Source organism: Crocuta crocuta, unplaced genomic scaffold, assembly GCF_008692635.1.
Source record: "Crocuta crocuta isolate KB4526 unplaced genomic scaffold, BGI_CrCroc_1.0 scaffold85, whole genome shotgun sequence".
Classification (NCBI taxonomy): Eukaryota; Metazoa; Chordata; class Mammalia; order Carnivora; family Hyaenidae; genus Crocuta; species Crocuta crocuta.
The window spans coordinates 3,227,335-3,252,266 of NW_027530620.1; the positions used below are offsets into that span (position 1 = coordinate 3,227,335).

The following is a 24,932-nucleotide window of genomic DNA, read 5'->3' on the forward strand; positions in this document are numbered from 1 at the left end:
AATGTAGGTTTAACAGTTCAATTATAAAGTTCTATCATCTATATATAGGCATATACATGAAACAGGTTTAGAAATTAAACAGCCTATACCACATGATGTATTTTTAAAAAATTTTTAATGTTTATTTTTGAGAGAGAGACAGAGAGACAGGGACAGAGCATGAGCAAGGGAGGGGCCGAGAGAGGGAGGGAGACACAGAATCCAAAGCAGGCTCCAGGCTCAGCAGTCAGCACAGAGCCCGAGGCAGGGCTTGAACTCACGAACCACAAGATCATAACCTGAGCTGAAGTCAGAAGCTTTACTAACTGAGCCACGTAGGCACCCCACCATATATTTCTTTTTCAAGATTTGAACTTAAACTTTTATGATGTTATATATACATACCAGACAAAATTTGAAATTTTAAGAAAACAATCCAATGTACTATTGAAATGTGCATTGGGATATTGAAATGTAGAACATTATGAGTGTAAAGTGAAAAGGCTCTCTATCTCTTTTCTGAAGCCAACTCAGAAATTTTGCTTTCATAACTTACCACTGAAAAAGATACTATAAAAATATTTTCTAAAATCTTACCTTGAAATTTTTTCCTACAAGTAAGGAATTATGTTTAAAATTATGGATTTTACTGGAGGATAATGTCATTATGTTTAACCTCAAAAAAAATCAGTGAAAATGTGTTGATTTGGTTCATCTGAATTATAAGTTGGTTAAACTTATTTTACTTTTGGATATTCCACAAATTCCAGATGTCTTTTCCTGTCTTTTCCATGGATGAGAAATCCATACGCAACAGAAAAAAGACGGAAAAGATGGAGAGCTTTCATTTCCCTTATTTTCACTTTTGTTCCATCCCTCTGTGCTTGTTCTTTGTTTAAATAAACTTTTGTGGTATGTCTTTCACACATCATCGCTCCTTGCTTCAAAGGCTTCTTTTAATAACTTAGCTCTGGCTCACTTTTCTTTTGCATATGAAATTAATTTACTAAAGTGTGTGTGCGTGCGCGCGTGTGCGCAAGTGCGTGTGTGTGTGTGTACATGCCATAATGCACACACACATCTGTGCAAATAAAAATTTCGCTGGAAAGGAAAGTCTGTGATCTCTGGTTTACTTTAAACACACACACATACACACACCTCATTGAAGTGAAAAGCCCAAGCTTGGAGTCGATCTATTTTTGAGATCCCTGTTTTCCTCTTCACGTAGTCTCAGTTTCCTCAACCTGAAATATGACAAATAATATTTACTTGCAAAGTTGCTGGGAAAGTTACATGTATGTCAAACACGTAGCTTACAGTGCTGGTCATTTTTATTATTTTTAAGCAGTTAGTATATGCTTGTTGTTAACTATCATCATCATCATAGATAGACACAAGTAACACATTTATTTTAAAACTGATAATAATAAGCTAACTAATAATAAGCAGAAAGTTGAGATTAAGCTTTTTGTTCCTAAAAAGTTGATCTAAAGTATATTCACATGAAAAGTGATAGTTACATTAACTTAAAAATAATAAAATATTTAAAAAATTATGACAATATTATCTTTATGATTGTTTTCAGGTGTCAAACCAACTGGTGTTAAAATGGGAAATAACGTTTTCTATTATCACAGTGAGTTTTAAAAATGTTTCACCAATCACAATTTTAAATCAAAACAGCAGTAATGATTTTCTGGCAGTTGTACAAAATGACAAAAATATAAATACAGTTTATAATTTGAAAATGCTGTTTTAGGAGCTGAGCTGTCCCATTAAGTTTGTTGTTGTCTTTTTAAATACATTCAAATCAATTTAAATATCGTCTTCTGTAACGAGTGTATAGAAATATCAATTCAGTTACCATTCTAATTACAGTAACTTTGAGGCGGTTTTCTGGTTATTTCTTACATTATTAGAAATTAGGGCTATATGAGAATGCAGGGAAAAATGTCTTTTTCAATATTGTGTCCCACCGTCAAGCATCATGCCTGTAGTAGCATCAGTGCCTGCTCATAATATCCACTCAATGACTATTTGAATTTTATTTTCTTTAGGTGGACCCTCTCAGTAGAAGCTGTATATAAATCGATTCACTAAGTCTTTATATTTTCTTTATAACCTACTGATGCCTGTAGCATGTTGATTGCTCAGGGCCAATAGTTACCTGCTAGCACATCCGAAAACTTCTGTTTTTATATTGATCCCATAACCCTGGGATCATGAATTGAGCTGAAACCAAGAGGCAGATGCTCAAGCGACTGAGCCACCCAAGCGCCCCTTTATCCAGTTTTTTTTTTTTTTTTTAAATAACCAATCAGCTACTAGTCCCAACAGCACTGGATAAGAGTGCTTCTACTTTTCTGTTTGTATTCTTTTCAGAGTCTTAGAGATGTTCTGTTTCCTTCATCCCAAGGAAAAGTAGAGGGAATTGACAGAGTTTGTACCTTGGGATATTAGTCTCATAAAGGGCCAAGACTTGAAATTATTATGTGGGAGCTGATATTCTAAAGTTGGTCTAGTTTTGGGGTTCCATAAAAAGACTTCAGCTCAGCCTAAGGAGATCCCAGATGGTCTGATAACAGAAATCGACTGGTAGCTTAGTGGAACAGTGGACAACATGGAGGTCCAACTGCCAGAAAGTGAGGATCCTAGAAGTTGGGTAGATCCAAGAAATAGGATCCAAGAAATAGGATGCTAATCCAGGCAGATAGTTAGCATTAGACAAGTCTGTCAGCTGTTAATGGGGGTCCAGGTGCCAGCCTCGGTTTTAGTGTCAGAAGCTTGTTCTTGAGAAGGAGGGATGAAAACCAAATCAGTGTCTCCAGTTCCAGAAGAGTTTGGTACTTGACCAAGCACAGAGTTTGCACTTAAAATGGAGCCAACTGGTTGGAGAACGTGGCACAAATTACTGGTACCAGAATTGGAGCCTGAGGTCAGAGGCTAGGGGTGGCTTCATGCTGGTGAAATTAAGTTTCTCCCAGCCCCTCTTATCTCCTGAGGATGGAGGTGTTTACAGACTGGGACAATTAATGCCACTGGATGTCCAGTGGTTTAACTGGGGAGAGCCAAGTGACGACTAGAAGTGTTCCAATACGGAAGAAAATAGAATCGTCTTCATGAAAACAAAACCCAACAGCCAAAAGCTGAAAGCTCTCTCAAAGAAACTACTATTTTTGAAAGGACGGTAGAAGATACATCTGTACCCTGTGTTAGAATAACCATATCTAAATAGGATAAACTCTTTGTCTTTTATTTGTTGCTGTTGTTGATTTTTGTCTTGGCATCTACTGTTGCCTGGCACCAAAAAAAAAAAAAAAAAAAAAAAGCAACGAGTAATTATTGGCTAATTTGACCTTTCTTGATGGCATTTGTAATTCAGATATAATCCTTCCTTAAAACAAGGATAGACATTATTTTTTTTTAATGTGTACTATTTTTGTAAATTTGCGTTTCTATTTTCTTTGACTATTTTGTTGTTGCTGCTGCCGCTGGTGTTTTACACGGGGACATACCTACAGCTTAACTAAGGTGTCTGAGTCAGACCTATAAACATAAATGAACCTTGCCTGGGTTTATTTCATGTCTTTCATTTTACATCATTTGTGGCCCTGAAAGTGAGACTGTAATTCCCAGAGGGTTGGGACAGTTCATACAAAGGCTAGCCCACCTATGTTTATAGTAGTTCTCTATAATATAATTGTAACTAATTTCCACTGTTGTTTTTGGAGAAAACAGTAGACTATAATTACGTGCTAGCACTTTTTAAACAGCTCCCTGCATTGTCATATTATTTTAAACGGGCTCTGTTTTAAAATAACGTTTCATGTTTTGATTGCAAGAGTATAGCTTACCCAGGTCTGTAGTTAACAAAATACAAGGATCTAGTAAATGATAGAGCGTCAACACAACTCTAAAAGCGTTTGTTGAACATCTCTAGCACTGCTCTAGGTTTAGAGGGGGAAAATAGAAATTCCTTGTTCTTTAACGGTTGATCAGTTCTATTCGGTAAGCTATTAAATAGAGTAGCTAAGCCCGTACATGCTAGTTATACAAATGTCAGAATGCTACATATGAAGCATATTGTATTTCATTTTTGTGGTTCACTCATAGGAAGTCTCGGAGCAGACTTAGGGTAAAGTCCCGTCTTCCAGGATTAAGAGCAGCAACAGCATCTTATCTTTTGGCAAATGTTGCCCCGTATCTTCTTCAAATGGCAGATATCTGCATTTGGTTAGTCATCTGGACACACCCTTCCCCTGCTACATTTCATTGCCATATTAGTAATAGAATTTTAGTGTTGATTTAAAAGACAGTCTGCCTTAAAGCAGATTGCATAGTTTACACACTGTGAATTGTAATTAAAGTGTAAGGGGTTCTTATTATGTCAACAACTGGCATGAGAACTCCCAAGCAGCAGGTGACCCCGAGCATGTGACGTTTGTGACAGCTAGGATCCCCTTTTCACTGGCTTAGCAATCTGAAAGTCCAAATTGAAAGAAGCCCAGAGGCTGTATATTTCATTAGATCCCAGGGGAAGTACAGGATACAGCTTCCTTCTGTTTTCCTGGGAGGTCGCCAGAAAGTTTGTAGAGCTCTGTTTCTGTCAGAGGCTCAAAAGAGAAAAGAAAAAGCACACACAAAACAAAACAAAACACCATACACACCACAAAACCATCCACCAATCACCCCCAGGACCATAAATTTGACATTTCCCACAGTCTCTCCGAGACCACAGTGTTGCTGCGTCAGCAACATGCCCATTCCTTTGAATTGTATGAAAGGAAGGCTCAGTGTTCTAGCATTTAAAAAATGTCTAGTCCTCCATAGGCAGTAATTCTTTTGGTATCAAACCATGAAAAATTATCAAGTACAAATAGCCTATGATTTGCTTTAAATACTTTTGTATTATGCATTCTGTTCTCCTCCCCTTCTAGAATGGGGTAGAGGTCCACGTTTAGAAAGATGAAACCACATGAATAATGAAAGAAATGGACCAAGGAGACATGCCATATTTATTTCAGTTCTTATTATGAGGGGTAAACTGTTTGAAATGTGGTCACATTAAAAGTATGTTACTTTAGGAGCGTCGGAACCTTTTTAGACTAGTGTTTTGTTGTATTCCACAGTGAGGACAGACCTCCCCTCCCCCGAGGTTGTAGTTTTGGTGGAAGGTTCTGGTCCTTAGTCAACTTGGTACCTGATTGGCAGTTGCTGGAGGGAGTAGAAAGGTGCATCTTTTTTCGTGTTCCTCTCGTGTTGGATCATAAGCTTCTTACTGCCACAGAGCTTTCATATCACAGGTGTGGAAACCATGGTACTTTGTTGCTTTACTTTGGTGACACAGATCCTTCAGTAGTTGATGTTGAATTTGAGACTGAAGCTTCGCACATGAACTTGATGTGGCTACTGCTAGTCTGCCCTCAGGAAGACCCAGCTTGAAGCCCCTTAGGAAGTATTCCCAGCCCTACGTATATGTAGCATACCTTTTAGTCCCTATGTGTTGTTAAATTTAAATCAGAAAGATAAGAATTCTTTGAACACAGGCTCCCATTTTCTGGGTGCTTTATTTTTTTGGTCAAGAAAAGAGCGTTGACGGGTCGCCATTTGTGTGCTTGTGTGTGACTGTGTGTTTTGCTCATGCTGGCCTGAGAAGAGAATTTGTAAGGCTTGAGCGCGAAAGATCCACCATTTTTATAAAGTGGGTAAATAAATGAAAACTTTCCAACTTTAGAGCTGCATTCAAGGGTTGTTATTAAGGGACGACCAGTTGTTGTTTTTATAGTCCACCCATTTTAGCAAATTTGCTAATAATTACCTTCTTTTATTTGTATTTTTCAAGATCAGTTCCTTTATGCAGCCAGAGGGAAACCTAATATCCCTAGCAGAATTTTACTTCTGTTACCCAGAGAGATAAGAGGAGAATAGGTCTGGGGCGAGGGGTGTGTGACAGAAATGTGTCTGTCTGTGGTGCCTAAGGCTAGATAACTAATCATCAATCTGTAGCAATATACATGTACAGAGCTAGGAAACTGTCCTAGGTCACAAGTTTTCTATGTTTAATTTAGCTTTTTATGTGACGTTTTCTTTCCCTCCCATTGTGTTATCTAAATACTTAATCTTTACTCTTCATACAGCACCCTTTATCATCTGTCCTTACCTGCCTTGAAAGTGTGCAATAATACTGTTTTATCATCTGTACAAAATCACATCACTTCATGGCTATTCTCAATGTAGTCTGTTAGTAAATAGCACCTAATAAAAGAAGAATATCTATTTTTAAAAATAGGCCTTTTTCAGAACTTCTGGCTAATTTTAGAAATAGCATTGTCAACCTTAGTCCAGGTTTTTGAGAAAAGAATTTAAGAGTATCTGAGATTGAGCCTACATCAAGCCAAAGGTAAAAGCAATTCTGTTGAGTGAAATAGGGTGTGGCAAACAGGCTGCATATCGGAATTGGTCTCAGACCTAACAACTTTTTCAACACAGTTTCAATATAGCTGTCTCCTGAAACTCATGCCACAGTGAAGACCATGTCTTATTTTTAATGATCTAAATGTAACCTCTGATGTCCGTTTGATGTCGTTATCCTCACGGCCAGCAGCTTTACTAATACACTAGTCCAAACACGGCTATGTCACTCCTTCATGTACTTAGTAAAGTGTTCATGCTTTCGCATATACATCAAGGAGGCTTTAGTAATTATAAACCAGAGATGCAGAAGCCCATCATCACATCCAAAAAAAATTGTCTATACTAGTGAAATAAAAGGATTTACATTAAATAAAATTTTAAGCTTAACTTTATTCCTTCTGCTACAGATAACAGGAAATGTTTTTAAAGACTGGTCCCAAAATATTTACCCAAGAATTGTCAGATTTGTCTCATGATTTCAGTAATCTGTTTCCTTTTAGAGTCTTATTTTTGTTGGCTTATGTTTCAGATATTACATTAATAAGATTATCATGAGCACGAGGTGAGACATTTGCCCATTGCTGATAAAGAGAGGGAAACTGCTCTCTCATATGTAGACATTTCATGAATTGTAGCCTTAATTGAAAAAAAAATCCAGCGTGTTTTCTTTTTTTTTTAATTTTTTTTTAACGTTTATTTATTTTTGAGAGAGACAGAGAACCAGTGGGTTAGGGGCAGAGGGAGAGGGAGACACAGAATCCGAAGCGGGCTCTGGGCTCTGAGCTGTCAGCACAGAGCCCGACGCGGGGCTCAAACTCATGAACTGTGAGAGCATNCTATAATAGCCTTAAAGATGAGGAAAAGGGAGCCCAGATTTACCAACAGTTGATTCTGGATCCCAGATTTCCTAATTCTGAGCCTGGTGGGGTTTTGGGGGTTTTTTTTGGTTTTTGGTTTTTGGTTTTGGTTTTTGTTTTCTTTTTATTTTGGCTTTTTTGGATACTAAGCCAAATACCTTAAAGCTTTTCCTCTCTGTTGCTCTCACCTTTGATCTCTCATTTGTGAATACTTTCTTTAGACCAACCAGGGAATAATAAAGTACTCCAGTACAAGAGAGCTCAGAGGTGAACTTCACATGGAAATGATACAGCCCAAGCCAACAACAACAACAAAATAACCAAAAAAACCACCGAAAAAACCCAACCCACCCAAAAAACAAAACAAAACAAAACAAAACCCAAGCTGGCGATCCGCCTTCCATGCAAAGGTTATTTTTCTTATTACAACAAAACTAATTAGTGGATTTTCTAATGTAAGAAAATGTTGCTGTTAGGAAAAGTTCCTTCAGTGTGCCAGAAAGCAGATGGCGGCAGTGCACGCGGTTTCCTTTTGCCAGGTTTTGTGTGTGCTTTCTAAACCTGCAAGAGATTTTGCTTTTCCAGATTCAGACTTCTGATCTTTTTTATTTTTAAACAGAAATAGAAACTTATATTTAAATGTACTTGCATCATGTGGCCTGGTTGACATATCATGGTTGCTTGAAAATGTTGAGTAACATTTGATGTTCCGCATGAGTTTCTTTCTCTAGGAGTCTCGTCGTTCCATACTTTCTCTCCTTATGGAAATCGAGTTTGTGCCTTGAGAGTGCCACAAAATGAGTTTTGGTGGGGCCCTGAAAAGCAGCGTATAAGATTTTCTTTATGGGGAAATCTTTTTTATTTTGTTTTGTTTTGCTCCCAATTACTGGGTAAATAGCAGCTTTTCTCACTAAGGTTCCTCAGAGTCTGCCTCTATTCATTATGACATCAGTGTTTGTATCGTTTTGAATAATTCATTTCCCGATCTACTACTGGTGAGATGTAACTCGCTGTTAATTTAGGATTTTCTTTTTGTCTGTTTTTTTAAAATGAAATTCCTTCCAGATATGTTTGTTTAAAGTCGTCCCTGGTGACGTCTACGCATGGCTGTACAGTACCACAATGGCAGTATTAAAACAAAGTGCTCTCTGATTTTAAGACCAGTTGGCAGAATATGTGACTGCAGTGGTGTGGATGCGAAGCTGTTTTGTATGGTAAAGACACGTATGGCTTTGGTGACTGAGACTCCAGACGTTTTCCCCTTTCTACAGGATTTCCGCTTAGAGGGAAGAAGGAAATCATGAAATCTTTAGGTTAGTTGTTAAAGTAGAAACTAAAAGTGGGAAATGTAACCGGCTCGGTGATATTTTTGAAATCATTTTGGGCGAAACGTTAACAAGAGAGAATTGTCTTCAGGGTCCCAAATGGAAAAGCCTTCCGTGCTGTTTTTGGATGGCCAGAATCAAAGGAAAGCAAAGAAGGGGTTCATTCTTCTCTTCTATCCTTCCCATGTTCAGGGGCTGCCAATACTATTGCATCCATTCCCCAGTGCTAACCTGGCAGGTCAGAGACCCTGTGTGGGGTGTTAGCCCTCTGTCACTGAATAAACTGATTTTTGCCAATAACTTTTCCCACATCCATCACAAATAAAATTTCCTATCCCATTTGAGGAATTGCTATTTCCGACCCCTGTTCAAACGATACCACTCCTTTTGTTACTGCTGCTTTTTTCCCCCTTTTTTCCTTTTACTCTTTCTTCTTCTTTGTTTTTCCCACTTAGTATTTGTTTTTATCTTCTCTTGTAGTCACCCCCGCCCCCCAAAAAAAGACAGAGTTTAGAAAGGACATTCATAGATTCCAACCAAAAATGATCTAGCCACTCTTTATTCTTTGCAGTCTTTAACCTTGACGATTGTAAATCTGAAAAGAGGGAGGTGATACTGAAGTCATAGGGAACCACAGTTCAGGGCCTTGGCTGCGGGAATGCTGTAGTGGCTTAAATGTTGCCCTATGAAGCCCAGTAGGACTAGGGCCTAGAGGTGAGGATGTGTGCACATGGAGGCATGATTGGCAGGTAGCTAGCTTTTGTTATATACGCTAGTCCCTGCGCTTCCCTATAAGTTTCTGCTTATACACAGGTTTTCATCATGCCTTAAAAAAAATAGGAAAAACCATACATCGCAGAGATTTGTCATTTTTATTGACTATAAAACAAACAGATAAGCCATTTCTTATATATAGAAATATTTACCTCCCCCATTTTCCCCTGATAGACTTTGGAAAAGGTTCTAACTTGGAAAATCTCTGTTACTATGATGGAGGAAGTAGTTACTTTTAAGAAACAAGTAGTTTACACTTTTCTTTTTTTCTTTTAATGTTTATTTATTTTTGAGACAGGGGCAGAGCATGTGCAAGGGAGGGGCAGACGGGGAGGGAGACACAGAATCTGAAGCAGGCTCCAGGCTCTCAGCTGTCAGCACAGAGTCTGACACAGGGCTCAAACCAATAAACTGTGAGATCATGACCTGAGCCATAGTCAAACGCTTAACCGACTGAGCCACCCAGATGCCCCTTAACACTTTTCTAAATGGTATAGGGTTGAATGAGTGGAATTCTTAGTCAACATTATGAGCTACTTTGGGACTGAATAAAAGCTGAGTGCTTTTGCACACAGTAGGTGATCAGTAAATGTTTGGTGGACTGAAATAAGCAAGCATCTTCCCTCTAAAAATGATTATTAGCCATTGCTTAGAGTGGTGATGATATTTCAACAAGAAATCAGAGTCACGTTCCAATCACCAATGTAGAATTTTTGAGGAGGAGTAGCTCTTGAGATAGCACCTAAATGAGACTTCCCAGACCGCAGGATTTTTTAAAATAAAAATAAATCCAGGTGACAAGAAACTCTTATTTTAAAAGCACATCCTAAAGAGAGTTCATTTGGCTAATCTGACCCAAACTATTAGTAGGCATTGTATAGAAGACAATTGAAATTTAGGATTATTACTAAGCAAATTATCATCCCTACTGAGTTATTAAAATGGATAGTTCTTATCCCTACCCTCAGTATCACCACAGAAAAGAATGTAGATTGTGTCCTAAAATGAAAACAAAACTGCAGATAAATGAACTTTACATGAAAGTGAGAGCTTTACATGAGCTCAGCTGGTACCTAACTTTGTTTAAGTAGGTAGAAACCCACAATCAATGGTGGGTTTCTGGAAGCTTTTCCGGATTTCAGAGCTACACGGGTGGATTTGTGTGATTTAATTATCTAGGGTTTTTTTTTTTTTTCTTGTTACGTAGACTATTTGCAGTTTCTCATTTGTATCAAGTCACACATTTTTGAAATTTTATAATTCAGTATAGTTTTGGTTATAGATTAAAGTTCACTGACTAATCTTTTTAGCATGTTCAACTGCTCCCTGAAAGATACACAGAACTTGATGGCTTCCAAGTGTGGTTCAAACATCCAAAGCACTTGAGATTAGCACCATGTGAAGAAATTTTAAAATATTGTACTGCAATTAATTTTAAATAACTTAGCACTGCATATGTCAAAGAGAAAGCCATGATAGGATCCAAATGGAAACTCCTGAAAGTGAAATGATTCAGTACTAATTTAAATCACTTTATCTATCATAAAGACATAGACAGAAAACATATATGATTATTTCTACTTGCAAAAGACTTGGGTGAATTTGTAGAGCATCAGATATCACTTGAGCTTTATTATGATACTGTGGGAGGTTGGAGAACCATTTTTTGGTTGGAAAAATGATAACTCTCTATACTCATGCATGTTTGTTATAGGTTCGGAAACCAAGTTATTAGGGAAAAGTTATTATCAATGTGAATTGAAACCACAACATTTTATTTTATTTATTTATTTATTTTAATGTTTTATTTATTTCTAGGAGAGAGAGAGAGAGACAGCGTGAGCAGGGGAGGGTCAGAGAGAGAGGGAGTCACAGACTGAAACAGGCTCCAGGCTCTGAGCTGGCAGTCAGCACAGAGCCCGACGCGGGGCCCGAACCCACGAACCGCGAGATCATGACCTAAGCGAAAGTCGGACGCTTAACCGACTAAGCCACCCAGGCGCCCCAAAACCACATCATTTTAAAGATTACCATGTATATTGTATTTTTTATATATATATATATATATATGGAAGTATATACTTTTAAACAGGTATGGTTTTTAAATCCTAGGACCTGGGACCTGGACTAAATGCTTTAAGAATACCTTATTCAGTAGCTTCTAACACGCAACATTTTCAGGTGGTCTGGATGACATGGTGGATTAAGTTATAAAGAGAAACCATTGCTTATTCTGTGGTCAGAGTTGGCCAAGTCATTGAAGATAAACATTTGTGACTCTTAGTGGGCTATTTGTGGTCATTTATAAAATAGAGAGTCTTTGACTTAAAATGATTAGTGCACTCATGTTATTTCTAATTGCACTTAATATGATCAGCAGTAAATAAAAAAATGTTACCCAGTCCCTTTTGATAAAATAGGGGTCCCAGGCTTGTATGCAGCCAAAGAACAGTAACTGAATTGCTTATGATCTATTTCAAATTAGAGTTCTAGGGCTGCAAGGAATCTTTACAGGATACCTCACACCCCCTCATTCTGGTCTAGAAAGCCCCCAAATCTGACTCCTGTAGGGTCCCCAAAGCCCAAAAATCCATCTAAAAATATCTTTTGACATCTCCAAAGACAAGCCCTGTTTTATTTCATGGCCCTAAAAGAGCTATTTTTTCACCTTCTGATTTCAGTTCCATTTCAATAAACATCTATTAGTACCTGTATGTTCTAGATACTGTGCTATCTGGCAATAAAATAATGAGGCAGGAAATAAAAGTGGGTAGTCAGTGTGATTCTTTCACCAGTTTGTATACTTTAGAAAACCTGCTTCTGTTCAGTGCGCAGAGAACTATCGCTCTGACAATTCACAAGCCATTTAAAATCATGCCATTCAGTTCTCCTCATCCTGAAACTCAGGCGCTCAGAAGATGCAGAGAAGCAACCAGACTTGCCTGATGGTCGAGAAAGGACTCAGACCCAGGCTTGCTAAAACTTTTCCCTCTTTCACGTGTACCACAGCTGCCTCTGTTAGAGCTGTTGTTTGTATTAAAAGGAAGGACACCAGGCCTGATTAGGAGTAGCATTCGGTACTACCTATGAAATTGCTTCCACGGGGAGAATCTTACTTTAAAAAACTATTTTGGTATTTTACACCATAGTTGGCAATGATAATTATACAAGCATAGCTCCCTATTTCTCTTAAAAGGACTCTGCCTAAACTTCCTATATCTCACTAGAAAAGCAAATCTCAACCATTACCCCCAACAGTTAGTATCCAGGGTACTATAAATTTTGTTACAAGGCTACCTTCAGTGGTACTCATTCCTGCAAACAGAAAGAGAATAAAAGCAGTTACAAATGTGTACAGTAGCATGTTGCTGTACGTTGATTTCACCAGGAGACAGGACTTAATCAAGAGGAGATGCCAGAGAATCTTGATTGTATTATTATTATCCAGATAGACTGAGTACCCTTTCTAAAATTTTGTGTCTCTTGGGGCGCCTGAGTGGCTCAGTTGGTTAAACATCAGACATCAGCTCAGATTATGATCTCACCATTTGTGAGTTTGAGCTCCACATTGGACTCTGTGCTGACAGCTCAGAGCCTGGAGCCTGCTTCGGATTCTGTGTCTCCCTCTCTCTCTGCTCCTTGTCTACCCGTGCTCTCTCTCTCTCTCTCTCTCTCTCTCAATCTTTCTCTTATCTCAAAATTAACATTAAACTTTTAAAAAAAATTTTGTGTCTCTTGGTAGACAAGGTGAAAGGCACACAGTAGATGCATTAATGAATGCAGTGAATTAATGAATGGAATAGGAGGCCCAATGACGAGGAACTAAAAGGAAGCAGTACTCCTCAGGAGAATGTTCCAGGGTCATTTTTCCCTTTGATTGATTAAGGGTAGTGGTGTGAACATTACTAACACTGCAGAATCACAGACTTGTCCAAAATCTCTAGTTCTATCTATCTCTCCACAGAGGTGGAACTCAGCATGCACTGACAGACAGGCCTGTTTGCTCAAATGTTTCAGGGAAAAGACCAAAAAGAAACAAAAGTCCTGCCCCCCAAACTTCCCTTATTTACCCAACCACAGAATCTTTAACCTTCTCACAAAGGCATCTGCATTTTTTTCTAGGCAAATTGTTACAATGTCATTCTCACTCCCATTCATTCATAGAATTACTTTCTGGTACGAATGTGACAGGGGCCAGTCATTTGAGAGTTCGCTTGTACAGTCAGTGGATCTAAATCTCTTCCCCTTGAGTGTTTCTACATGCATCTCATCCCTCACCTCTTCCCTACCACCCATTCTTAATCCCCTTTCCTCCGTTTTGCCTTTCCAAGCAGGAAAATGTCACAACATACCCCACCACCTTGTCATCCCAAATTCCATGGGAGCCTGAGCTTTGGGGGTCTTCTTCATGAGGCCTTAACCTGACTTTTAGACAGTTGTCATTATCTTTGTCTAAAGGTCATAGCTAAATTGAATAAAAGGAAAGCTGTGTTTTCCTGTCGATGCACAAAGGCAGTATTGACTTCCCTAATCCAGTTTGCTGAGGGGTGAGAGAATTAAATTAGATATCTAAGCACAGAAATTGAGAGCCTTTGAAAACAAAGATAAGGAGACAAGACTGTATTTTCCCTTTTCCTGGGAGCTCTGGACTCAAGATTTTGCAGGTGTGTCACCTGATCGCGGCTTGCATCGATCAAAACTCTGCCAATGCATATTTAATTAGCAAGAGGACCCTGGATGCATTATAGCCACCATCCCAATATTGAATGGACTGTCGGACTTTCTGCACACTTCACCCCCACCCTCCCCTCCAGCCATGCGCCCTCCCTCGCCTCCTTGTTTGGGAAGCTTCTGCATTTTGTCTGAGCAGCTAAAAAGTTTCTTTGTTTTTAGCTGCTGATGCATACAGCATCACTGAGGAGAATACAAACAAGTCCAGTCCTAAAGTGTTTATTTTGTCTAGGAAGACAAGCTAGACCAATTCGATTCCTTTGGTAAGATATTCAAACCCTGTAGAAAACCAACAAGAAAAACGAAGAGAAAAGAAATACACTGTTCAATACTCCATGTATAGATTTTTTTTAAGTTGGCTTTATTACCATAAAAAAAAGAGGATCCCAGGATAAATAATAATAGTATTAAAGAATAAATTCATTTTTCTTATGATAGAAAAGTATTTTCTTTTCAAAAAATCCGTTTGTTTTTTTTTTTATCACTAGGTAGGGCATATTAGCAGTTTTTTTAATTTATCAGTCCAAGCTGCATGATAAAAATGACCATTCTGTCCTGAGTCTATCATGCCCTCAGGAGATCGAATGAATGTTGAAAAGCTATTTAAGGTAGAAGCTGGATGAAAAGTTGGAGTTGGTGGAATCTTTTTAAAGTTTCAAAGGTCTCATGGGAGCTTCTGTTGGTGGGGATTCTTAAAGTGACGGGAGGTTTGGAGTTTTGCCTCAGACGGGTTATTTCATGGGATTATGGTCACCGTTCATTTTCACTCAGGTTACAAAGCCCGAATACCCAGACAAGAGTGTTGTCTGATAAACAGATGTAATGCACCAAGTCTGCTTAGAATAAAGAGCAACAGACTGTGAGCACATGTTTAGGACTCATTTAAACTAATCAGCATAGTCTAGCTCATAGTTCTGTCTCTAGTCTACTTTTGAGGTAGCTTCTTGCTGGTAAAGTAACAAGGAATTTTTTTTTCTTGCTACAGTTTGCTGCAGAGACTTATGGGAAATTCATTTGCATACATCTTGTTACAAAGACTGACTACTTCCTGGCTTAGACAAAGTGTTGCCTGATAAACAGACTTAACACACAAATGTCTGTCTGGAATAAACAACGGCAAGCTGAGATTTACATTTCCATTATCAGAGATAATCTCTTTCCCAGTATATGGGAATTAAGAACCTTTTCTTTAAAACCAGGTCTGTGATGCTGATGTTTTATACCAGAATCACATCATGCGTGGGTTGGGACTGATTTTTAAAAAGAAACAAAAACTCATTTGGAAGGGAAGATTTATATTGTAGTGGTAAATGCACATTTGGGGGAGAAGAGGACCTAATAGTTTTAAAACCGGGCTTTCCTGTATTACCTTATTTGTTCTCTCTAACAATCCTGTTAAGTTCAGCACAGTGGTAGGTAGTGTCCCCATTTCGCAGATGAAGAAACTGAGATCCAGAGCAGTTAAATTACATAGCTGAGACTTTTTAAGACACCGTTTTTTTAATCATTCCGTACTCCTTTTGGTAGTGAATTATGAATGCAAGAAAAGCTAATATTTAGTGTATATCCTAAACTTAAATAGCCTGGTTCTCCTTAACAGAGGGCATTTTGTTACTGTAATGAATTTCTTTATAGATATTCAGATACAGGAGAATAATGCATATGGACTACCTCACTTTCATTTGACATGTTTGTTTTTATAACATGAAAATACACATGACATTTTCTGTTTTAAGTTGTGTAGATAACTACGGGAGTAATCTTCAAGTATATATTCTTCTGTTTAAGAACGCCAACTGCTTATTGTTATAATGAATTTTGTTTGTGAAAAAAGTGACTAAAAAGGGATGTGAGGGCTTTTTGAGCGGGTCTTTGTTTACACGAGTGGGTAGGTGAGCAGGTTGACACGGTAACCTTGGAGTTCCGAATCGATCAACAGGTTACCATCATATTTCCTGTTGTGGGAAAAACAAAACTCAAAATGATTATCTAAATACTATAGCTTATTTTAGTCACGGACCTTTGTCGAAGAAAATGTAAGAAATCACAAATTTAGCATCATGCTTGCATATCTTTTAGATTCCTATTCTTGCCATCGACTTCATTTATAACTTCATTGAAAAAGCTGATCATTACTTGAAATCAGCCTCATGCAAAGATTGAAGGTTTAGGATTGAGTCATTTTGTCGTTACTTTCAGAGTGACTGAATTTGTAATTTTTAAAGCTTAGAAATGATTCCCCCTCGCTGTCATAACACAATAGTTATGCCATTTTATTTTTTTCTCAACGTGTTAAAACTGTATCATTCCGCAACCTCCTTGTGCACATAGAAAAATAACACATTTATGAGTAGGTGATAAGACAGTTGACTCACCCTTCATCCTAACGGCCTCATCATCATACACAGTCCTGACTAAACAGATGGGCTCTGAATACCAGTACTAATGCCAAAAACTCTAATTCCTGCAAACTTAATATTTCACAAATTCGCCTTCAGAAAGGCATTAAAAAAAGTTTCAAGGGAAAAAATGATAGTAACCTAGATTATATAACACTCTTAAGTATGCCCTAAAACTGCTGTCCAGGGGAGTGGCGAAGAGGTGGAGCTCCCAGGGTGGCTGGGGGAGCACTTCCAAGTCACCGCCGCATGAACACAGCATTCCCCTCCCACCCTCGTCCTGGGTCTGGATTAGAGGAGGAAAAGACCCACTTGTGCACCCTAGCCTAGTACTTTTGGAACGAGTTGTTTTTCCTCTGCTACGTCTCGCCATCTCCCTTCTGGTGAGGAACTTTCTCTGCCGCACTTCAATTACTGTGGTTATCAGGCACACATATCCATGCGAACACGCCATTTCAGCCGACAGGGAAAGTTATGGAGATCAAAGTTTGTATTTTAAAGACAATAAAGATAAGACTTCCCATTTAAAGGACTGTGGGATGTTTCCATTTTTAAAGCTAAGAAAACCTTTATGGTGTGGCTCACTTTCATGATTTATCTGTGTTAAAAACTAGGTTGTTGTATGTTAATTTTTCATTAAGTGAGTCACAATTGGGTACATCAATTGACATTAAATTTTGGTTTGGTTATTCAGTGAGCTTAGAGGATTTTTTTTCCATTCTCTGGAAAGCTAATAATAATTGAGGCCCCAGATTGAATGATGGTATTATAAATTTCTGTTTGTTCTTCTCCAGACCATGATGGATAATGTTAGATTTAGCCGATGGTATTGTATCCATCAGCGTTCACATGTAAGCTACAAATTGTAACTTCATATGTGCACCTATACACTGACATTCTACATTCTCAAATAAAGGTTTTTCAAACATTTTCTTACACTTTAAAGTCATGGTGATACTCAGAAAAAAGTAGTCTTAAATATTATAAAGTCTTATTTCTTTTATCACTGTAGCCAAAATATGACTAATAAACAAATGGGACTATCTTAGCCATTTGACTTTCCGGATTTCTTTACTATCATAATGTGCTATGATACTGGATGGTCACAGTAGAGTGATTCTAAACCTTAAAGTAGGGGCGCCCGGGTGGCTCAGTTGGTTAAACCACATCTGATGTCAGCTCAGGTCATGATCCTGTAGTTTGTGGGTTGGGCCACCGCATTGGGCTCTGTGCTGACAGCTCAGAGCCCGGAGCCTGCTTCAGATTATGTGTATGTCTCTCTCTCTGCTCCTCCCCAGCTCATGCTCTGTCTCTCTATCTCTTTCTCTCTCAAAAATAAATAAATCCTAAAAAAATAAATAAATAAACCTTAAAGTAGCAATTAGAAGAATTCTTTTTCTATTATAACATCATTGATGTAGACAAATGAATCTTGGTGTTCTTTGGCCCGACTCTTTGTAAAGAACTCTGGCTTCCTAAACCATAAGAAACAAAACTTAACCCAAATTTTGACTGTCTTTAAGGGCTACAGTTGTGGATTGTAACAGTTATATTTAGAGTATAATCACCCCCATTCCTTATTTTCTTTTCTTCCAGAAATGCTCCTAACTCTTCATTTATTTGCAGCAAAGTACACATTCCTGTCTTCGCCTTTTCTTTACACATCACAACTCCAAACTCTGTTAAGGTGGAATTTTCACTTTCTTTCTTTCATTTGACTAACTTATTTATATTCCTTGATTCCTTCTGGCTTCTTCGTATCACCTTTACATTAGGAGATTTAGAACTGGGCACAGAAGCTTAACAAAGGCTTTTCAAACTTCATTTGTAGCCAAATCATTATGCAGGTCAGGAGGTTGAAACTTAGGCTAAATTATTTTTCTAGTGGAACCAGAATTTGTACTTTTATGGTCCATCGACTTTTGTTGCTATCATGTTAACTGAATAGGAATCACACTGGTCTGTTTCAGGGTGGAAAGGGCTCCTCACCACTGCACGTCTGTTCTTCTTTATCAGCTGTTTGCAGCAGCTAGGATGCTGATACACTCTTCAGGTGTTAGAAAATGGCAGATTCCTCATGGCCCTATATTCTTTGCATGTGTGAAAAGGTCCTCTGCCGTCCATCGTTTCAGACTGCACACATTTCTGGGAGGCACCTGTGTGTCAGACACTGTCCTCCGCTCTTGTTATTCCGAGGAACCTCTCGTGGTGTGTCGGCCAGGGGATCATAGGAAGTGATTGTCTGCAACTTCTAAACACGGGGCAAGATTTCTCACCCAAGAACCAGAGGGGAGTGTCCGTCTCTCTCTTGCGAGGTCCCACGAAGAAAAGTAAAGTCCTTTTCTGCCCTCCTTCCTCATTTTATGAGTCCCAGTCTCCTTTTAGGTGTGAATTTCGTATGTTTTCCAGTTGCTGGCAGTGGCCCAGTGTTAGAAAGCTGAACGACAGGTTTATCTTACTGAAAATTCATCTCTTTATTTCAGCAGTTAGTGAATCCTTGGGCAGGCCAGGCACTCTTGGAAGGTACTGGGGATAAGACAAGAATAAGACAGAAACTCTTTTCTTTTTTTTTTTTTTAATATTTATTTATTTTGGGGAGAGCGCAAGCAGGGGAGGGACGAGAGAGGGAGACAGAGGATCCCAAGCAGGCTCTGCACTGACAGGCTGACAGCAGTGAGCCCAGTTTGGGGCTTGAACTCACCAACCACAAGATCGTGACCTGAGCTGAAGTCAGACACTCAACTGACTGAGCCACCTAGGTGCCCCAGAAAGGAACTTTTTTCTTCTGGAACCCAGATTCTCATAGGAGATCATTTAAGTTCACCTTAGTATAACATAGCATAAATCACACCATAAGAGACATATGAACTGTTGAAATGAAAAGTTGAACGTTAAGTCGAGCACAGGGAAGATATAGCCATCATTCCACCTTTGCTTCATGCCTAAAGAACATAAACTACATGGAAGTGATATCTGTATTTTTTTTCCCTGCCCAGTTTTAGCATATTGACATGTTTCTGTCATTCTTCCCCTTTTCCAAAAGGAATGTTCTCTGGAAGTCCACGCTGAGGGGGAGCAGAACTGAGGTTGGGGCAACTGAATAAGTGGATAAGTAGCAAATCCAGTACCCGGCTTCTGTTCTTGCATTGCACAAGCTTATGGAAGCAGAGACTAATACGTAGGCATTAGGATTTATTTTATTCCTTTCCCCAGTGATTATATTGATAGTGAAATATCTTTGTCTGAGTACGCCAGCAATATAGCTGTAGGCGCCATAAAAATGCACAGATAGATGGCTACCAGTTCAATTAAGAGGTCTCAACCCAGCCTCCTATATGCAAACCCTGTCTATTTTAGGTTTAAATTTCTGCTCATAAATTTTTTAAAAACCCAAAGAAACATTGCTTTTCAAGGTTAGGATGAAGTCTCAGATTCCTTAAACAAAAAGCAAGCCTCTAGATGGGGAAAAAAAATTGATGACCCTAATGTACTTCCTTACAATAGCATTTCCAACTCCATCATTTAAACATACTTTAAATAATATTCTCTTCATTGTAATATACAGATCTTCTGGCTTCCAACCAGGGAACCAGAGGAAGTCACTGCCAGATATGAGATAGAAGCTATGAGATATGGCATCCAATTCCATGCTGCTGTATCTGTTTTCTGGGGCCTCCAATTATTTCCGGAGGTGGGAATCAACCGATTATGTGATAACTGTCCAAAGAAAGTAAACCATGAAGCTAACCTAGGCTTCTGACAGGTCCCTACCAAGTATAAAAGAGAAATTAATTGTTAACCTTCATGATAGCATTTTAATGTAAATGCTTATGAAAGAAATCGTTCCATTTATATCAGTTACATAGAGGTAGACATTAACTTGTAATTTTGGTCGTCAAGTTGGCTCCATACTTAACAGCATCCGTGACCTTTTGCAATACCCGGGAAGGTGGCCGTGCATCCTCAGCATAGAACAGCCCCAGGACTGGCTAGTCTTGTTCCTTGTTGGTTCGAAAAAGAAACGGCATGAAACAGCCTGTGGTAGGAAATAATGAACAGAAAATTTTCGATTATTTACATTTTCTTGTAGACCTTTGGCTCTGCCTGTCCCTTACCAGGATGGTGTGCTTTAGTGTGCTGTCCTCAGTGGATAGCAGTGTCTCCAGCTTCTGAATAAAGCTGGAGACATTAAATTCCGTTTTCAATTTGGCTAGATGCCCCCTCAGTGTATGTATCTGAGCTTTCACAAAAGCGCTTCGGCCCCTTTCTGACCAACTCTCAGTCTTTTCTTGCCTCTCGGTCATTTGCTGTTTACTTGCTTCTTTTTCTGAGACCTGGAATTTTCAACTTTCTTTGAACATACACACAGCCATCTTCTGTTGCCGTCCATGTTTTCTCTGATCAGATTCTGTTTTTATAAAGATTGGTCAACCAAATGTCAAAGAAAAGAGAACAAAGAAGTCCACTTCTCCATTATTAAAATACATTTTTTGATTTCTTTATCCTCCTTGCCTTAATATTAGTGGATAAGTTTCAGAAAAGTAATTGACTCTCACATATTTAAATTAATTGAGATAAAAAATGTTTTCCATTTTGTTCATGAAGAAGTGATTCATTGTAAAGATACACCTCAGAGAAGAATGTCGTTGGGCTGAGCTCTCATATATGGAAAGTTAGGTTTGCTAGTATTACTGTAACATTAATGTGCGGTTTGGCAGAATTTTGTGTATCCTTTCTGGGATCTGATCAGGAAGCATTTCAACTTTCCTTAAAACAAAATTTAAGTTTTCTTTTAATTTTAATTATGGATATTAATGGTTTAAAATATTCTAGGACAAAAATAATAAAAGTATGCCTGTCTCCTAAAACATGTTGAAATACTTCTCAGAATATTTAATTTGTAATTTTTAATGGCAAAACGGCAGGATCTTTCTTTAGAAAAAGAGAAGATAGTCATGCCATATTTTTTAATTGCTTGCTATAAAAGTAATAGTGATTTATGGAGTTAAAATTTCAAATATGGTCCAATATAAATTTGCATTTCCAATTTTCAGTGCAGGCTCCATAGTTAACTTGGGGGATCATTCTGAGGGGTTTCTCTGAAGCTCTTTTGACCTGTCCTGCTTTTGTGTGTGTGTCTTCACTCTGACAATTGTTACAAAATGATAAAAGCTATCATCACTTTGCCGGACTTAAATAAAAACTCCCATCTTCACATCTTTTTTTATTTGCACCTCTGGAACAACATAAAATGTTTGCTATAGTCACCAGGTTAATTAAGATCATTTGGAAACTTAAAGGTAGGCATTTTCCTCATCGCTATCATTAAAATCCTCATTTGCTTAAAAGCAGAGAGCCTTTCTAATGTAATAAATTAGCATTTCTCAACCTAGGATCACTAGGAGTACTACTTCCTTTTTGCAATATCTCCAAGAAAGAGAATAGTAATGCTTATAACTCTGTTGAAACAGAAGTAATATTTTCAGTTTAATCACAGTTAAGCGTCATGAACTTTGTGATCTTGCATTGAACTTCTTGCTGAAATGTGGTCAAACTTTAGACAGACAATTCTAATCCTGTGAAGCCCAGGTAAAGCTAATAGCCAGACTTCCCATAGATAGAGAGGTTTATCTTTTTTAAAAAAAAAAGTGGTTTTTTTTGTTTGTTTTTACATCATGTTATATACCATTTCAAGTCTCAGAATGTTTCACATTACAAAAGTTTACCCTGGAAATATTTTGCCTGATTTTTGTCTCCTCTCTTCAAAAAGTGTCTACGTATGTTTACTTCTGATTCTGTGAAATTCCTTTGCTCTAACTAAATTTTATCTCATTTTAAAATTAAATGTTATTTTTTCAAAAATTATCCCATTTAGAAATAAATTGAATTAATCTTTTTAGTTTGGAAAATAATTATATTTTCTTAAATAAAAAATAAATGGAATTCAGAGAAGGTGTGCAAGAACCTGTTTTTGCTAATAAGCCCTCTTAGGAGGTCCCAAAGGCATCGGTATGAGAGGAAAAGGATACTTACAAAGCGAGGAAACATGTATTTTTCAGGAAAGATGCCTTTGACTGATTTCAAGTAAATGCGCTAGAATATTAGGACTCTCGTATTTAATGGTGTTAGTCTGCATAGTCTGTTGCTAGAATACAGAGCTAAATATCAACAGAACTTGTTACTGTTGTTTGGGTTGCTTTTATATACCAGCTTCAAAATATGTTTTGACACTTTATTATGTTCTGAATCAAGCTTCAGATGTGTGTAATGAAGGATGAAGTCTTTATCAGACTCTAGTGTATAAATAATGGAGAAGAGCAGTTTGGAAATGGGTTCTCTGTAAAAGGATGGTTTCTGAGGAGTTTCAAGTTAGGATCTGGCACAAGCCAAACGCCACTGGAGGCGTACCCAGAATGGAGCGTCCTCTCTAAAGGCAGGGCTGCCGCTGCCACTGCTTTCCTCTCCTTTTATCCCTGCCCCGTACCTTATGTTTTCCTTCATCTTATCATTTCTATAACCTTCTAACCTATCATTTCCAACCTTCTCATTCCTACTTTACATGCTGGACCTTTTGAGAAAGTCTGGCACCTCTGCTCCACTTTTCCCTCACAGTCCCTGTAATTGTTGGCTGTATTTTTTATGTTTTTCAGACTCCAGTCAATCTGAAAGTCCCAGCCAGCCAAGTGACGCTGACATTAAGGACCAGCCAGAAAATGGTAAGTGTAGTTGGGGACTCTAGCGGCAACTGCTTTCAGAGTCCCACGGTAGCCAGGAGCCAGCCGATTACAGGGATTCCGGGTCTGCTCGATGGACAGCTCACAGGAGGAAGGAACAACTCTGAGGACTCAGGGAGTTCTCTGGATCGTTCTAGCAGCCCCAAACCTTCCTCCACCCCGCTCTCCGACACCATCAGAGTTCTTGTGAGAACCGGACCATGAGAGGTGGGGTTGCTTTACCAAGTCAGAATCTTCTACGGCCCAAGGGAGGAGCCACAGCCCGTTGGTTTCGTTTTAGTTCCTTCTAAGGTGGCAGATGCCCTGCGATCTTCTTCCCTGGTGATTTAAGGTCATTGACTGACAAATACTTCTGTGCTTTTCGGAGCTCAGCCCTTTCCTAATTGCTTTCAGAAAACGGTCTCTGCCTTTGAAGGATTTTCCACTCGGAATGGTCTGAAATAAAGCAGTACATGGTGGCGGCATTAAACTCCTAAATTGCAGAATTAATAAATTTTCTGTGGCAGAAACTTGATTAACACAGAATGCACACACTTTCTATACAAATATGATCGTACCCGGTAAAATACTAAATTTGTGGTATGTGCTCCGAGTACAAAACAGATGGCCATAGGTTGGAATTTAAGATGGAGTAAAACCATCGGCTTCACTAAAAACTGAGAAGTGAACCGGCAGTGCCTCTCACATACGAAACACTGTACTGTGTACTTTTATAGATACATCTCCTGTGATTCCAAAGTACTCCTCCTCAGTGATAGCACTAAAAGCCCTACTGGTGAGGCTTGACCTTGAGGGGCCTGTGAAGGGCATATGGCATTGCGGTTAAAAGCTCAGCCTGTGGCATCAGACCTGCATTCAAATTCTGCCTCTTCTGTTTCTTACCTGCGTAATATTGAACAGGTTATTTAACCTCTCAGGGCATATATTTATTCCTCATTTTTAAAATAGATATATAATAGCCTACCTGTTGAAGAACTAAATAAGACAATAGATAATTGATAGTAGATAATAATAGCCTACCTATTGCAGAACTAAATAAGACCTACATATTCCTATCGTTTACTAAAACTTGTTGGCTCTTCAATATTACTCATTATTTTTCTTGTCATTACCATCCTTACCATACTTGTTTTTCATCTACTTAGAACAACCTCATTCCTCTAGTCCCACTTGTCCTATACATTTTTCCATGTTGATCTCCATCTGATCTTTTGGAATAGACAGGTAGACTGAAATCTGTCAGTATTGTGGGGTGGAGGATTTTTACCACGTTAGATATCCTCTAACTAATTTTATAGGATTTGTTTCATTTCACAAGCCTGGCAAATTCCTCATATCATTGCTAGATTCTTGCATTAAATATGGACTCTATTTTCCCTTCTCATTCTGGTGTTTTAGTGGTATTTTCCTGATCAAAGTTGTCTTTTCAAAGTTGTCTTTTCATAGCAAGCATAAAAAGAGGGACCCCTGAAGTCTTGTTTTTAGTATCATAAATAGCTCTATCTTATTTTCTGTTGACATTTTAAGGTGACATTAGCTTCATCATTTATTTCCTCTTGACTTCTAGGGGATACCTTGAATGTTTCATTTTTCATAGATTATATTTCTATATAATCTGCCTGGAGTTGTGTCCAGAGATACTAATTTTATTCTCATTTCATTTTTTAAGAATTTGTGGGTTGTATGGGTCTGTGGTTCGCGTATGTAGGTCTGGCCGCC

The 24,932-nt window shown here is 38.4% G+C and overlaps 1 protein-coding gene across 6 annotated transcripts in view; it reads left to right on the plus strand.

The window, feature by feature from the left end:
• NFIA (nuclear factor I A) overlaps positions 1 to 24,932 on the plus strand; it is a 366,351-nt gene that overhangs the window by 162,096 nt on the left and 179,323 nt on the right. For all 6 annotated transcript variants that reach the window (XM_077768077.1, XM_077768079.1, XM_077768078.1 and 3 more), the window contains one exon: positions 23,130 to 23,195. In XM_077768077.1, the coding sequence (XP_077624203.1) occupies positions 23,130 to 23,195 (66 nt within the window). The remainder of the gene's footprint in view (positions 1 to 23,129; positions 23,196 to 24,932) is intronic.